Below are 15939 nucleotides of genomic sequence, written 5' to 3' on the forward strand. Positions count from 1 at the left end.
ACCTCTGTGATGACCTGGGGCGTTTGTAAACAGCTCCAATATCCCATGCTGGGATTCACGGGAATTTCCAGAACGCAACCGCAAGAACCGGTCATGCTTAAACTAGTCTGCAGTACTTACACGTTGCAAGCCATCATGCACTTCATGGTTGTGTTTTCTCGGACTGTTTATTGCGTGTGAATGTATGTTGTGCAATTCCTTTCTTGCGCATGACGATAGTATGGTTCAGGAGATCAATGCCAATGCCGAGGTCTGTCAGCCGCAACGAGGGGGACTTCAGGAGTTCGTGAAGTTTTGCTGCTCCTCCGCTGGGATTGCTATGCGGTTCATAGTTTGAGTTGTGTGGTCACGGTGGCATTATTATTACTGTGGCTTTGTCTTTAATGTTCTATTCATGAAGGAGATGCCCTACATGGGGCCTGCTGGTGTTCTCGTGAGATTGTTTGTTACACCAGTGTCTTCGTGGAATTTCAAAACCAGGAGGTGCGATTTCTGACAGTAAATGATCTCAATCGCTCGGGAAAGCGAAGTGTCTGATCGTACGTTAAATGAAGAGATGGAACAATGTGCTCTGTGGATGGAATATTAACATCGAACATTTGTGAGGTGACCACCGGCTTTGGGAGGCCTTCTTCCAGCAGTGGGTTGAACATGACTTGTGATGATGTGACTCGTGTTCACTGTGGATTTTCAGCACTGTTTTGCATATACAACGTGAACCACCCTGTTCAACACGTTCCTTCGGAGTGGGCAGGTAGGAACTTGGTTGGACAGCGCATTCGTGCACGACATACACATATGCACGACAGACAGACATAATCCCTGGTGGGCAGTCTGGAACCTGTTGTTCCTACCTGTAATACTAACGTACTCTGGTGTATGCCACACGCGAAAGTTAATCATTAAAATTCTTGTCTTCTACGAGAATAGTGTTTCCTTATCCCTGCTGTTTACTGCCTTGAAGATGAAATCACAGTAATATAGACGTCGCTATGTGATTAATACAATACCTTTAAACGTTTTAGTTTTATAATTAAAACCAGCATTTAAACTGAACGTTTAATCGCTTCTAGGTCTTAAAGGTTAACATTCGCATTTTCAATTCCGCAACACAAACATAACCTGGTCTTAGCACTTAGCAGTGTTTTCTGTTTATAAATAGCCAAAATGTGTCCTTGAAAATATGGATAGCTAGGTGGTCGCAAAAAAGTGGTCGCTTAAGCTAATTATTTGGCTCATAACCCCCGTTGCCATGCTTTTAACTCTCATCGGCAAACCTTAGCTGTCAAAATGCACGTCTTCCGTTGTCAGCAAGAGCTAACACGAACACCGCGTATCCTGTTTAACAAAACTACAATTGCCAGCATGTGGACTGATACTGTACATCTGCGAAAAAAGAGCTTCATAGCTCTTTTGATTCCTCCAGTATACATACCGTAGCGTAATAAAAACAAGTGGCTGATGAAGCTGAAGGATGGAATGTGGAAGCCAAAGGAGGGAACGCCGCTACGGAGTACGACCACTGCGGAGATGGAGCGATGAGATGAGCTAGTGGCATCAGGGGAAATTGGGGAGGTGATGATGACTTAGATTAGCAGCTGATGGCTGATGATGATGAATACTAAAGTTTTGTTTACGTGGCTGGGCAGCCACCAAAAAAGTGAAGTAGGAAGTCGTGTAACGTCATTGCTTAGAAACCCCCACATTCTGGCCCTGTCAGTTTCATTTCGTCCCTTCTGCCCCGGGTTCGCCGCGCTTCTGACACTTGCTGCCTTCACGTCTCAAAGGTTTGTAGTAGTGTGGTTTTCATGGATTACATTTTCAACTATAATCGCTAATTACTATTTAATTCGTTGCGATAATCGTGGTTATAATTAGGGATTTAACCATTGACTCGGCGATGCGATGAATTGTCATATTTTCCGGAAGTTTTTTTTTTTACCATTGTAGTCGCGTAAACTTAGATTCCAAGTAATATAGTAATAGAGCCTGTGGTTTAGTATCCTTGCTAGGGACCCTGTTTCCAAGGGTTGGGACATTCTCAGAGGTGAAGAGATTATGAGAGAAGGTTTTAGACGGGAAGGGTGTTGGGAAAGAGGCAAGGAATCAAAAGTAAAACTTATCGTTGATTTCAAGTGTTCCTTACAATAAAATAAAGTTAAAGCGTAAGCTCAAGATTTAACTGGATGGAGGGCGTTTGAGTTAACAAGCAGCCAATTTGACAGACATACGAGAGGTAAAGGCAGGTGTCTGATGGATCGATTGACACCATGATAGGAATGTGGACTACAAATCCATATCTCGGTTGCCACCCCATGCTTGTCTGAGTCGGGAGCTGCCTTGACTTTGTTTTAAAAAAGTGGAAAATGGGGCAGTATGCTGATGTATTAACCCGGAAATGAGAGTTTATCATTGGTAATGTCATTTAGAATGAAGCAGAGATGTATATTTTCCAACATTTAATGTTGAATTGTTATTTAGATGTATCTCTGTAAGCAGTAGAATTCAATCGTTCTTGTTATTTTCCAATAAAATATATCTGGGTTATTCTTTTTAGAGGCTGAGCCATGCCGGCATCTGTTAAGTGTCTTTAAAATCTTGATTTGAAGCTTTCGTGACTGCAGGAATCCATACTCTTTGGTTCTTTCGGTAAAGACACGTAGCTACCAGTTAACATTTAATGGCGAAAACTGTATAATTGATTAACTCACTGTATTACCTATCATTTGTATTTCACAGGCTTGTTATTCCATTGCATCAAGGTGCGCACACAATTTGAAGACAAGGCTTATTGTTTCTGAATCGCATCGTTTTTACATTTCAGGATGGCAACAGGTTTCAGTCTGTCTAGCCACTTGATTGAACATTTAGATAGAGATATTGTAGAATTCATGTTTGAGAAGATGGATGAGGCTTTTGATAATCTGAATAAGAAGTACGGTGTCACGTTTAAAATTAGTGATGGCATAGTTCATTCACTGTGCAACATTACTCTGGAGCCCTTCGATAAAGTGGCGAACCAGGTATTCATGGCACTGTATGAAAAAGCGCTACTTAAGCTGCAGGCAGCACACATCTCTTGGAGTAGCATTAATCTGCCTAAGGGACACCATTTGCTGACTCAAGCTGACGCATTCATTAAACAAGCATTTCCTCATGTTTACCAAATTAAAAATGACATGGGTGTCCGCTTTGTCGGCAAAGGAAATCTTCCAAAATTGGCCGTGGAAGAGTTCCGAAAGATTGTGCATTCCCAACAGGGACAAAGTCATTCATTGAAAAGATCGCAGCGTAGAGGTGATGGCAATGGCCGGAGGAGTTTAAATTCTGTATCAAGCAGTAAAGACGGAAGAGAAAAGAAAAAAACCCAAATAGCCAATGAGGAACAGGAATCCAGCAGTGAAAATGAGAGGGAAGACGAGTGTCCCATCTGTTTAACACATTTTAAAGAAAAGCATATATTGCCAAAATGCAGACATGCCTTTTGCCGCAGTTGCATAGATATGGCTGTTAGGGTTCGGCCTGCTTGCCCTATGTGCAACGAGCCATATGGAACTACTCTAGGCAACCAACCCATACATGCAACCATGACTGTCAACAAAACATCAGGCCACCTTCCAGGCTATCAAACCTGTGGGATGATTGAAATTAGTTACACAATTCCAAATGGAATACAAGGGGTAAGTACTACTACATGATATGCATGATTAATTATTATCTTGGTTTAATAATTACCTTTTTGAAGTGTGTTTATACATTCTATGATGTTATAATTACCGTTGATATGAGGTTCTTCTAATTCACACCTTTAGCCCGAGCACCCGCAGCCAGGAAAGGCTTATGGTGGCATCTCACGGACTGCATACCTGCCAGACAATCAGGAAGGAAACCACGTGCTGCTCCTGTTGCAAAAAGCCTTCAAACAGAGGCTCACCTTCACTGTAGGTGTATCACGTAGCACTGGCATCGACAACTTGGTCACTTGGAATGGCATCGAACACAAGACCAGCATTTACGGTGGACCTTTCATGTAAGGCGGGCACATTTTATTTTGCTAATCTTAAAATGAATAACATCTTGGATGAGAATTGAGGTCGTTTAGTCGGATACAGACTATGTTTGCAAATGTATGCGAGTGTAGAATTGTCATTAAAACCAAAACCTAATAGTGCCGAGGAGCAAAATGCTTAAGTTACAGAGTTTAGTGGGCAAACTACCATTCCCCAGTGTTTTAAAATAAAAACATATTTGGGAGTGAGTTGTATTCTTTTAAATTAATTGATTTTAGTGTTAAAGTATTATTTGCCAGTGATATTAAGCAAAATCCATTGATATATTTTCCGTTCTTTTCTTTATCTATTTTAGCTATGGCTATCCTGACCCAGATTACCTGAAGCGTGTCCAAGATGACCTGAAGGATAAGGGTATTGTGTGACCAACGTCGTGAAGAAGGGGTCATCACAAATTAAATGAAGATGAGGTTGATGAATGGTTTTCAATTTGATAATTTACTTATGTGTATTCCAAAAGCTATGCACTGGTTTACCATAACGATAAATTAATGTACAGTTGCCACGTCTTTTTTTAATTATATATTTTTTACTGGTAGGAACCTCCTGGTTACACCAACCCACAGCGGATTATTGTGTTCGTCCGTCGTGCGGGAGGGGCTGGGTGGGGATGGTGGGGAGTGGCTGGGTGGGGAGGGGCTGGGTGTTGGAGGGTGGGGCTGGGTGGGAGGTGGGAGGGGTGGGGCTGGGTGGGGAGGGGCTGGTCACCCCGTGGTGCCCTTATAAAACTCAACGTTTAACCTACTCACGCCGGCTTGTGCCCACCCTCACAGTCGGGCATATTTGCGGAATACACCACGCCGCCGTTGACCCTGGCCATTGACCGAGCAACCCAACGTTCCTACCAGCTCCCTCCGCAGGGATGTGTTATAAGACATAGATGACATCACATTCACAAATACATTTAGCTGTTAACCTCTGGAACTTATTTGTAAAAGTGAAAATATGCTGCCAACACATTTTTTTATCAGATGGCAAATGTAAATGCAATACAGTATCATATGAAATATTTTTTTCACGTGAACAAAATAACAAAATAAATGCAACACTTCTGGGACTTCTTTAATACTATATATTCTGTAACATGTACTGCAACATCTGATTTTTCAGTGCCCAGTTGTATAACAAACTATTGTCTTCAGTTTTTCTTTTATTTAAGGCTTGTTATCCCTGTTATTGTTACCTCCATGGTACAGTTTCCACATTTACCAATCTCCAAACACAAATGCAGCTGTTTCACGTCATGCTCCTGATGATAGGTAAAAACAAACACCTGCTCTATGGCAAGAGTGATTTTTTTGCGGTTTCAGGATAAATTCTGGAAAGTATTAAAAAAAAAGATCGTTTTCCCTCACCTATTTTTTTGTAACCATAGAATTTGTTTTCTATTAAAACTATAAACTTTATATTCAACATATACTGGATTTACCACTGATTGTGTTCTCAAAGTTAAGAAATCCTCAAATTAAAGCACTTCATATGAATACTGAATTAATTGCTTCGGAAGTATACTATACTTTCATTATGGTTTATATCTGCAGAATGACACCAAAATTATAATACAGTAAATGCATCAGAGGTACTTGTGAGTTTTTCTATAAATCATACCTCTTTTATTTTATATTACGTCACATTTTAACGTATTGGATAAAGAATGCTAGGATTAAACATTGAAATGTTGCATCCCATGTCATATTGATGGAGCCAATGAAGGTTGTCACGTTTTGTGCTTTGATGAAAAAAAAAATCTTGCCATTTGCAGTGCAGCTCTTAGGAAATAGTACTCTTTCTTAGTTTATTGTTTTAATGTTGACAAACTTATCTTCTCTGCACTCATCATAGGCTTCCAAAGAATGTATTTAATGGGTAAGGTATATTTTTTAAAACGTATTATGAAAAAATATCAATAACCATCAAGCACGATATAATTAAACAGTATTAATATTGGGAAATGCGATTATTTTTTTTTATCTTGCATCATACGAAATATATTACCATATTGCGGCAACCCTACTGAATACGCTGGTTTAGAAGGCACTTTGTGAGTTCTAAATTTTATCGTCTAAGATGGGGAGGGAATAGGAATTTAAAATAACTTTGGCATTTACATAACTGTAACTGCAAGAGATCCGTGCAGTAACAGAAATGGCTAAGCATTCTACAATCTGAAACAGTGTTGCCATATCAATATTATTCCTCTCTCTTACCGGATTGGTGCTGCTAAGATACTTTCAGTTCGGTGAGCTGTTAGGTGAGATGATCACGACTATGGCCTAGGAGTCATCGTAAAGCACAGGCACATTGCAGACAGGAATATTACCGGCACGAATTACACTCGGGTCAGAAGGGAACTGCTGTACTGTCATATCCATATTGCAGAAATGCACGTTTTGTTATATTACGCAATTTATTGCATTATTAAAGCGAATGTGTATTAAAAACCACTGTTGGTCAGTCTTCATTCAACATAGCAGTGACTCAAGCCTGAGATTATGGTCGAAAGACAAACAATGTCACTTACATTTTCCATATTTTCTTTGTAAGTTAGGCCACGTGGTAGTGTTAAGTCAACATTATTGTCATTAACCCTACACCACCTGACAAGATAGTCACTTTTACAAACATTATTTATACGTGCCAATGTGTTGATCAAATTCTGACCAATAAAGCTCTCCCACAAGCTCAAGACATCAGGACTGAATTTAACATCAAAATACGACGTTTTGCTCAAACTGCTTTGATCTTCAGGCACTCTAAACTCGGGATCAACTGAAAACCTACATTTTAAGTTCAATGTGAAGTATGGGAATTGACGGCAGGAACTTCTTGACGGGTAACACACTTTTATTAAATCCTTTAGGTATCACAATACAACGTGTGGTCTCTCTTCTTCCTCCGACACACTCCACTAATCTCGTGTAAGCTCTAGGCCTCTGGCTACACCCAATATACTCGACTCGTGTAAGCCCTATGCCTCTGGCTACACAATACACTCGACTCGTGTAAGCCCTATGCCTCTGGCTACACAATACACTCGACTCGTGTAAGCCCTATGCCCTGGCTACACATAGTACATTCGGCTCGTGTAGCCCTATGGCTACACCCACTACACTCGCCTCTGGGTTACACAGAGTCCCGGTCCCCTTAGGACAGCGGGGCTAGGTACCGCAGGGCTCTAGGTCTTCATCCCCGTCTTCCTTCTTCGCTGGTTACACACTGCCCTTACGCCTGTGTGCATCCCCTTTTATAGCCCCTGCTCACGAGGGACGGAGCTGATGCGGCGTCGACGTGAGCGTCGTTCCTTAATGACCCAATCACGACGCACTCTCTCTCAGCGCGTCACCGCCCCCAGCCAATCGGTACCCCGTAACCCACGACCCCGCGCTGACCCCTGATCCTCCACCGTCAGCGCGCGTCACCACCTACACAGCCAATCATCACGCACTGTGCATACGATCCTTAATCCCAGCGCGTATCACCTCTACATCACCCCCTCCCACATAGCTTGCAGCCGGCCCGGCTGTTAACCTACAACACAACATAACGCAACGCAGTAATAAAGAACTCCACATCCCAGTGTGCCCCGTAACACAACAACAACAACAACATAACACAACCTTAAATATGAAGCAATATACAGCCCGACGAACAACACAATAAAAGCGAACACCGTAAAACGAACGCGCCAAGTGTCACTGTGACCCACGCAGTGCCGAGGCGCTCCGGCTGCCTCGACTCCGCACGTGGTAGGTTACACAAAGTAGCGCGACCTAGCGCGAGTCCGTCTGGCCGGTCCGTCGTATGGAACGGGACGTTGGCGACCGTCCGGTGTCTCCGGCAGCTCTAGACGGCACGGGTCGGGCCTGGAAGGACCGGCCCCGCCGTGAAGATCCGGCCGCCGGTGGTCGGCAGCAGTCAGTTCCGAGACACCTGGGAGCGGATCAGGCAGAGACATGTGAGGAGCAGGCAAGGACAATTCCCCCTCAGGGTCGTCGGTCACGTCACATGCTCGGCCCTCACGACACAAGGGGAGGCCATACGGAGGCGAGAACGGTTTCAGTCGGGAGGGGTGGACGTACCAACGGCGTTTCCCCCATTTTATCTGAACGCACTGGGGGCGTGCCACCCGCACGACCTCCACGGGTCCCCGCCACGGCTTCAACAATTTAGGCGACGTGGCCAAAGGTGCCTGAGGGCAATGCAGCCAGGCCTTGTCACCTGGTTCCCAATTGTGCACGGACACCTTCCGTGCCCGCAACCGCTCGTTCGCAATTTGGCGAGCCCGCGAATTAAGCCGTGCGGCCTCCCTTGCCTCTGTCAGTTTATGAATATTAAATTTGATATGCTCTGCCAATTTAGAATTAGTTCGTGGTGCGGGCAGACCCAGCTGCGTTTCCATGGGCGGGTCGGCTTCCCAACCGTACATTAGAAAAAACGGGGAAAACCCCGTAGCTGCATGGGGGGCCATTCTATACGCGGCAAGGACCCCAGGGACCTGCAGGTCCCAATCAACATGCGACTCACACACCTGCTGGCACAGCATAGAGGTCAATGTCCTGTTAAGCCTCTCCACCATCCCGTCCGTCTGCGGGTGGTACGGGGAGGTACGCACCTTTTTGGTACCCAACAGGTCGCACACCTCCTGCAGTAATTTACTCGAAAAATTTTTCCCTTGGTCAGTCAGCAAGCGTTCGGGAGCCCCCTTGTCCAGGACGTAGCCCTGGACAAAGGCATCCGTCACAGCCGCCGCCGACTGGTTGGCGAGTGGCCACGCCATAGGCCACCGGGTAAAATATTCGACCCCCACCAACAGGTACCTATTACCCCTAGGCGTGACCGGAAAGGGCCCCAGAATATCGAGTGCAACGAGCTCGTTAGTGCGCGAGACCTGAATAGATTGCAGCGGTGGATTAGCTGCCACGGGCGGTGGTTTCCGTCTGGCGCACTCAACACAACCCTTCAGAATATTCACCACGTCACCCCCCATTCCCGGCCAAAAAATAGTCACGCTGAAGCAGGGCAAGCGTTTTGTTAACTCCCAAATGCAAGAGGCGTTCGTGTGCGGCCAAGACAACCTTCCCCCTCACAGCAGAAGGCACCACAATCGCATGCCGCCGGGACAAACTGTCCCATCTCATCAACAGGCCCTGCTTAAGCTCGTAGGAGCCAGTTCGGTCGTGGCTACCTTCGGAACCCTCCGTCTTTCGGCGCAACGCCAGCAGGGAGCTGTCCGCCATTTGGAGACGGCCCCACTCAATCAACGACAGTGAGAGCAGCGAGTCCTGACCCCCTGGGGTAGCGGGACCATCCCCAATTGGTGTGCTCGCGGTCGCAACCAACGCCTCCCTACCTTCCGTAACCGGAGGTTTACAGCGCGCCGATCCCGATAAGCACGCACATTTGTGACAAGGCAACAACCGCGACAGGGCATCGGCATTCGTGTGTCGCAACCCTTTACGGTACGTAGTCGTGAACTGATAGTCCTGGAGGACTTCCAACCACCGCGACAATTGGCCCGAGGGCTGGGCAACCCGTAATGAATACTGGAGCGCCGCATGGTCCGTCCGGACCGTGAAATGACGACCATAGAGATATGGCCTGAATTGTTGTACAAAAAAAACAATGGCAAGTAGTTCACGACGGGTGACGCAGTAGCGCTGCTCTGCCGGCGACAACACCCTGCTACCATAGGCGACCACCCGTTCGACCCCTCCAACGACTTGGGACAGCACTCCCCCAATGCCCGTGTTGCTAGCATCCGTGTCTAGCAAGAAGGGACTCTCAAAGTCTGGATAGCACAAGGGTGGGGCCCTTACCAAGGCGTCCCGGAGGGAGCAGAATGCAGCCTCCTCCTCCGGTCCCCACCGGAACTTCACTCCTTTTGCCGTTAGAGCGTGCAAGGGCTTTGCAATGGTGGCGAAGTGCTCAACGAATCGGCGATAATACGAAGCAAAACCGATGAAACTGCGCACGTCTGACACTGACGTGGGCGTCGGCCACGAACTGACACAGTCCGTCTTCGCAGGATCGGTAGAAATCCCCGAAGAGTCGACAATGTGACCCAAGTACCTCACGGATTTACGAAAAAGATGGCATTTGGCCGGTTTAAACTTTAATTTAGCCGATCGCATTCGCAAGAACACCCCTCTCAATCGCTGGAGGTGTTCTTCGAACGTTTTACCGAAAACAATGACATCGTCAAGGTAAATGAGGCACGTCTCCCACTGCAAGCCCGACAAAACCAATTCCATAAGACGCTGAAACGTCGCAGGAGAGGAGTGAAGTCCCATGGGTAACCGGTTAAATTGAAACAGGCCCCCTGGAGTCCGGAATGCAGTCTTAGGCTTAGACTCCTCGTCGAGTGGCAACTGCCAAAATCCGGACAATAAATCAAGAGTCGAAAAGTATCGCGCACCGGACAATGCGTCGAGAGACTCGTCCATCCTGGGGAGCGGATACGCGTCGGCCACCGAGATCTTATTCAGGCGGCGGAAATCGACGCAAAATCGCAGGGACCCGTCCTGCTTTTTAACTCAGTCGGAAGGGATTTTGCCTGACCGGTGCCGCATCGCCCGTTTCAATGTGGTGGCGTAGCAGGTCCGTGCATCCGATATCATACTTATGTTTACTGAAGACATCCGAAAATTCAATCAGCAACCCGCGCAACGCACCCAACTGTAGCGCTGACAAATCGTCAGAGTCCGCGCACAGCATATCAATCCAATCTAGGTCCTCCTTTGATGGTACGCTATTCGTGGGGCTCGGATCAGCCTGCGCAACCAGCCTCTCCTCCGCAGGGACCCGTGCCGCGTGAGCCAGCACGGTGCCCTGCTGAATGACGGCCGGCCGCGCCCCAGCGTTTAAAACCATGACAAACGGATCCCTGTCTGCCCCAACCAAAGTGTGAGCCACCGATAAATCGAGACCTCCAACAGCCCTATTAGAAGGACCCAAAAGCATGGCCTGTTCCGAGGCCTCCTTCCCCCATGGCTTCCGTAACCGGAGGGGAATCAACATTTGTGAACCCGGGGGCACGTGCACGGTCTGTGTTGCTAACGCCTGAATGGTAGCGCACGCCGTCCGAATTACATTAGGGCTCGTCAAAAATGAAATACGGCGACCCGATGGTAGTTCAATGCAACGCTGATCAATGAGAATTTTGATGGGCATTTTCGCCAAAAAATCAGTGCCCAATAGGCAAGGAACCGCCAGGGAAGATGAAACGAAAACGGGTCCCGACAATTTGATATCACCAATGCAAATGGACGCCCTAATCTGACCGATAATGCCCAACGATCCCCCGTTAGCGGCGTAAAATGGCACATCCACCGGAAGAAGCGGACGACATTGTACCGGGAGAATATTATAAATGAGATCCGAAATAATAGTCGCCGATGCCCCCGTGTCCACTAACACCCTGACCTCGACCCCATCAATCGATCCGGTAACGACGGATGAACCCGCTGAGGCAGCCACTATTCTGTGCCCCAATTCCGACCATTTAATGTCTCCCCGGTCCCGGCCGAACCCCCCTCTCCGAACCGAATCCCCGAACTCTACTCGGCTCTCCCTCGTCGCAACGCGACGACCCATACGTGTCGAGTATGCGGGCCAAGCATGTGAGGTGCCGCGACTTGCCGGGGTTTGCAGTGATGACTTGGGGCCTTGGTCGTCGTCCAGCCGAGGTCCCATGGCGCGCTGACGTGGGGCGCGGCAACCGGAGGCCACGTGGCCACGAAGGCCGCAGTTATAGCAGGTGATGACAGTAGTCGGAGATCTCGGTTGCTCCAGCTTGCGGGCCGCTCGCAGAGGCGAACGACCCCCCGACCTCCAGTCCCCCGCTCGTCCCGCGATGAACGCGTCCTCTCGTGGGCTGACGACTTGGGGCACGGTGTCAACCGGACCCGGAGTTGAGGCCACGGCAGCGTTGCAGACGACCCCCTGCTTTCGTTGAAGGACCTCGTGCGCTTGCATGCTCGTGGCGACCCGTAATGAAGAAATATCGGTGTCGTCGGCCGTGTTGATGGGGACCCCCAGGTCCTGTGCCAACTTGAGCAGCTGCTCCAAAACCATCGCATCTTGGCCCTCCTCGTCCATACGAGGGAACGCGGCGTCAGCGAGAGCGAGCAACGCCGTGCGGTAGGCGAGCACGGTCTCCGTGTCCGCCTTCCGTCTTGCGTAGAAATGATGGCGGCACGCCGAGGGAGGACCGTAGACTTTGGCCATGAGAGCCAGCGCATCCTTGAGCGTGGAGCGGTCCGACCTGCGTGCGGACGTGAAGGCCGCGAGCGCGTTGTCGTCCAGCATGGCAGGCAGTGCCCGCAGTGCCGTAGCGTCGGACCAGGCGGACATCTCTTGATGCGCCAAAAATCTGCGCTGAAATTGGCTCCAATCCCCGCCTTCCGCCTTGAATGCTGACAACGTGGGAAGGCGCTGCTGAAAGATAAAGTCGTCCTCCTCCTCGTGCTTCCTCTCTGCCCCCCCGTCGGTGTGTAAGATGGCGGCCCCAGTGGCGGGTGTGTGATGGCGGTCCGCCGCGCGCGTTGGTGACGTCAGCGGCCGCGCATGGAGAACCGCTGCCACGTGGTGATGGCCGTTCCCGCCAAAAGTTGGAGCGGATGAAATGGCGGGAATCGCCAAATCGTTTTGGCGGGAATCTGCAGGGCGACCCTGTAGCACGTCGGCCGCCGTCCCCGCTCCTCCCGACGAGCTGATCTCCGCCAAGATGGACGCGGCGGTGAGCAGCAGCTCCGCCAGACGGGAGTGTGCCTCGCGAAGCACGGTGTCAGTCCCCCGTCGCTCGACCGGCGCCGTCGGTGGATCCTGCCCCGTGGGCAGCTCCTCTTCCTCACCCCCTGATGCCCGCTGGCCCGCGTCGTCGAGGTTGTCCTCGTGGTCAATCCCGTGGGTCCGACGGTTCCTCCTTGTATCCATGCTTGGAGGACCGTTTCACTTCTGACGCCAGTTGAAGTATGGGAATTGACGGCAGGAACTTCTTGACGGGTAACACACTTTTATTAAATCCTTTAGGTATCACAATACAACGTGTGGTCTCTCTTCTTCCTCCGACACACTCCACTAATCTCGTGTAAGCTCTAGGCCTCTGGCTACACCCAATATACTCGACTCGTGTAAGCCCTATGCCTCTGGCTACACAATACACTCGACTCGTGTAAGCCCTATGCCTCTGGCTACACAATACACTCGACTCGTGTAAGCCCTATGCCCTGGCTACACATAGTACATTCGGCTCGTGTAGCCCTATGGCTACACCCACTACACTCGCCTCTGGGTTACACAGAGTCCCGGTCCCCTTAGGACAGCGGGGCTAGGTACCGCAGGGCTCTAGGTCTTCATCCCCGTCTTCCTTCTTCGCTGGTTACACACTGCCCTTACGCCTGTGTGCATCCCCTTTTATAGCCCCTGCTCACGAGGGACGGAGCTGATGCGGCGTCGACGTGAGCGTCGTTCCTTAATGACCCAATCACGACGCACTCTCTCTCAGCGCGTCACCGCCCCCAGCCAATCGGTACCCCGTAACCCACGACCCCGCGCTGACCCCTGATCCTCCACCGTCAGCGCGCGTCACCACCTACACAGCCAATCATCACGCACTGTGCATACGATCCTTAATCCCAGCGCGTATCACCTCTACAAATGTAACAGCAGTTCACAAAAGCCCTGCAGCTGGTACACGAGGTTAGTATTTGTGAATGAGCTTCCATACACATGTACCATGTGGATCAGCCCCTTAGGGGCCGTCCATAAATGATATCACGCGATTTTGGACGATTTTTGACCCCCCCCCCCCCCCATCGTCACGGCGTCACAAAAAGTCAGCCCCCCCCCCCAAAAAAAACATGCTTCAAATCGCTTTAAACTATTGTCATTGTAGTGCGTATTTAATGTGCGGCTGCACTCTGATGTAGGAGAAAATATTTATTAAAAAGTTATTTAATTAAGTAGAACGTGTTGTCCATATTTATTTAAAGTTGCGCATTTTGATGTGACGTCACATTTCTCAACCCCCCCCCCCTTGTCACACATCGTCACAAATGTCTGACCCCCCCCCCCTCTAGGTGCGTGACGTCAATTATGGACGGCCCCCTACTAAATTGGCAACACTATAACTCCTAATTTACGGGGCCTTTTCATTGGTATGTGAAGTGCTATTTATCTAGAATTAATTCAATTTAATTAAACGGCATAACCTGGTTTCATGCTCTTAACACGCCACAGCTGTCAAAGTGCATGTCTTCTGTTGTAAGCAAGAGCCAACACGAATACCGTGTGCCCTGTTAAAAAAATATACAATTGCCAGCATTTGGACAGATATTGGGGCCGCCCATAAATGACGTCACGCACCTGGGGGAGGGGGGTGAGAAATGTGACGTCACGTAAAAATGCGCGACTTTAAAAAAATATAGACAACACGTTCTACTTTAATTAAACATACTTTTTAATAAATGTTTTCTCCTACAATATAGGAGTGCAGCGCCACATTAAATACGCACTACAATGACAATAGTTCAAAGCGATTTGAAGCATGTTTTATTTTCAACGTCATATTTGAGGGGGGGGGGGTCTGACTTCTTGTGACGCCGTGTTACGAGGGGTGGGGGGGGGGCAAAAATCGTCCAAAATCGCGTGACGTCATTTATGGACGGCCCCATTGTACATATGTGAAAAAATGCTTTATAGCTCATTGGATTCCTCCAGTATAAATACTAATTCAGAGTCTGCGTACACGTTGGACAGTGTATTATTCGTACACATACAGTATATGACATTCTTCAAATGTTGCGCAGCGTCCCGTGTTGTAAACACTGCTACTTCGCTTTCTGGGGTTTCGGTTTTGCCAATGTTACCAACTTTGCGACGATGCCGCGAGATGCATTCTGACACTGTAGCGTAATAAAAACAAGTGGCTGATGAAGCTGATGGATGGAATGTGGAAAGCCAAAGAAGGGAACGCGCCCAGGGAGGACGACCACAAGCGGAGATGGAGCGATGAGATTAGCTCGCATGCAGGAGCTCGTGCAGGAGTCGGCAACCAAAACAACAAGAAGGACCATTTTTGTCGAATTCGGTAAAACGCAATATTGCAAGAGCTGCAATGCATGTGGATACGAGACGATGGTCTTTAATAAAGTCACGAAACAGTCCTTAATAAGCTAGCCGCATGGAGCTCCGGACCCCTGCCCATGGTAAACTGGACTTCCATGGTAAACTGGACTTCCATGGTAAACTGGACTTCCATGGTAAACTGGACTTCCATGGTAAACTGAACTCCCATGGTAAACTGAACTCCCATGGTAAACTGGACTTCCATGGTAAACTGGACTTCCATGGTAAACTGGACTTCCATGGTAAACTGGACTTTCATGGTAAACTGAACTCCCATAGTAAACTGAACTCCCATGGTAAACTGAACTCCCATGGTAAACTGGACTTCCATGGTAAACTGGACTTCCATGGTAAACTGGACTTCCATGGTAAACTGGACTTCCATGGTAAACTGGACTTTCATGGTAAACTGAACTCCCATAGTAAACTGAACTCCCATGGTAAACTGAACTTCCATGGTAAACTGGACTTTCATGGTAAACTGAACTCCCATGGTCAGGGGTCGGGCAACAAATAACAAGAAGAGCCATTTTATTTTTGAATTTCTAAAGACACAACTGCAGTCCTAAAAATAGCCGCATGCAGCCGCAGGTTGCCGACCCCCCAAGCGAGTGGCATCAGGGGGAGTTGGGGGGATGGGAGGCACTGGGAGGTTGATGACTTAGATTAGCAGTGGATAGAGCGAGTTTGGTGAATTATAAACCATTTTATAAGAAGTGTTTGGGTTAGATCGCGTAAATAT

General features: G+C 48.3%; 1 protein-coding gene across 3 annotated transcripts; it reads left to right on the forward strand.

The window, feature by feature from the left end:
• The first annotated feature begins 398 nt into the window (after positions 1-398).
• LOC133346026 (E3 ubiquitin-protein ligase DTX3L-like) lies at positions 399-4664 on the forward strand. 3 transcript variants are annotated; one of them, XM_061557288.1, is made up of 4 exons: positions 399-754; positions 2740-2762; positions 3813-4030; positions 4366-4664. In XM_061557288.1, exons 1-4 carry the CDS (start codon positions 565-567, stop codon positions 4433-4435), a joined length of 501 nt encoding a protein of 166 aa, XP_061413272.1. In that variant the 5' UTR covers positions 399-564; the 3' UTR covers positions 4436-4664. The 3 variants fall into 3 exon arrangements, with proteins under 3 accessions (XP_061413272.1, XP_061413271.1, XP_061413270.1); XM_061557287.1 differs by having other exon boundaries at positions 416-754; positions 2740-3680; XM_061557286.1 differs by lacking the exon at positions 399-754 and adding an exon at positions 795-1787 and having other exon boundaries at positions 2740-3680.
• Positions 4665-15939: the final 11275 nt, after the last annotated feature.

The sequence above is a fragment of the Lethenteron reissneri genome, chromosome 23, assembly GCF_015708825.2.
Source record: "Lethenteron reissneri isolate LAM-NWPU_2019-01 chromosome 23, ASM1570882v1, whole genome shotgun sequence".
NCBI lineage: Eukaryota > Metazoa > Chordata > Hyperoartia > Petromyzontiformes > Petromyzontidae > Lethenteron > Lethenteron reissneri.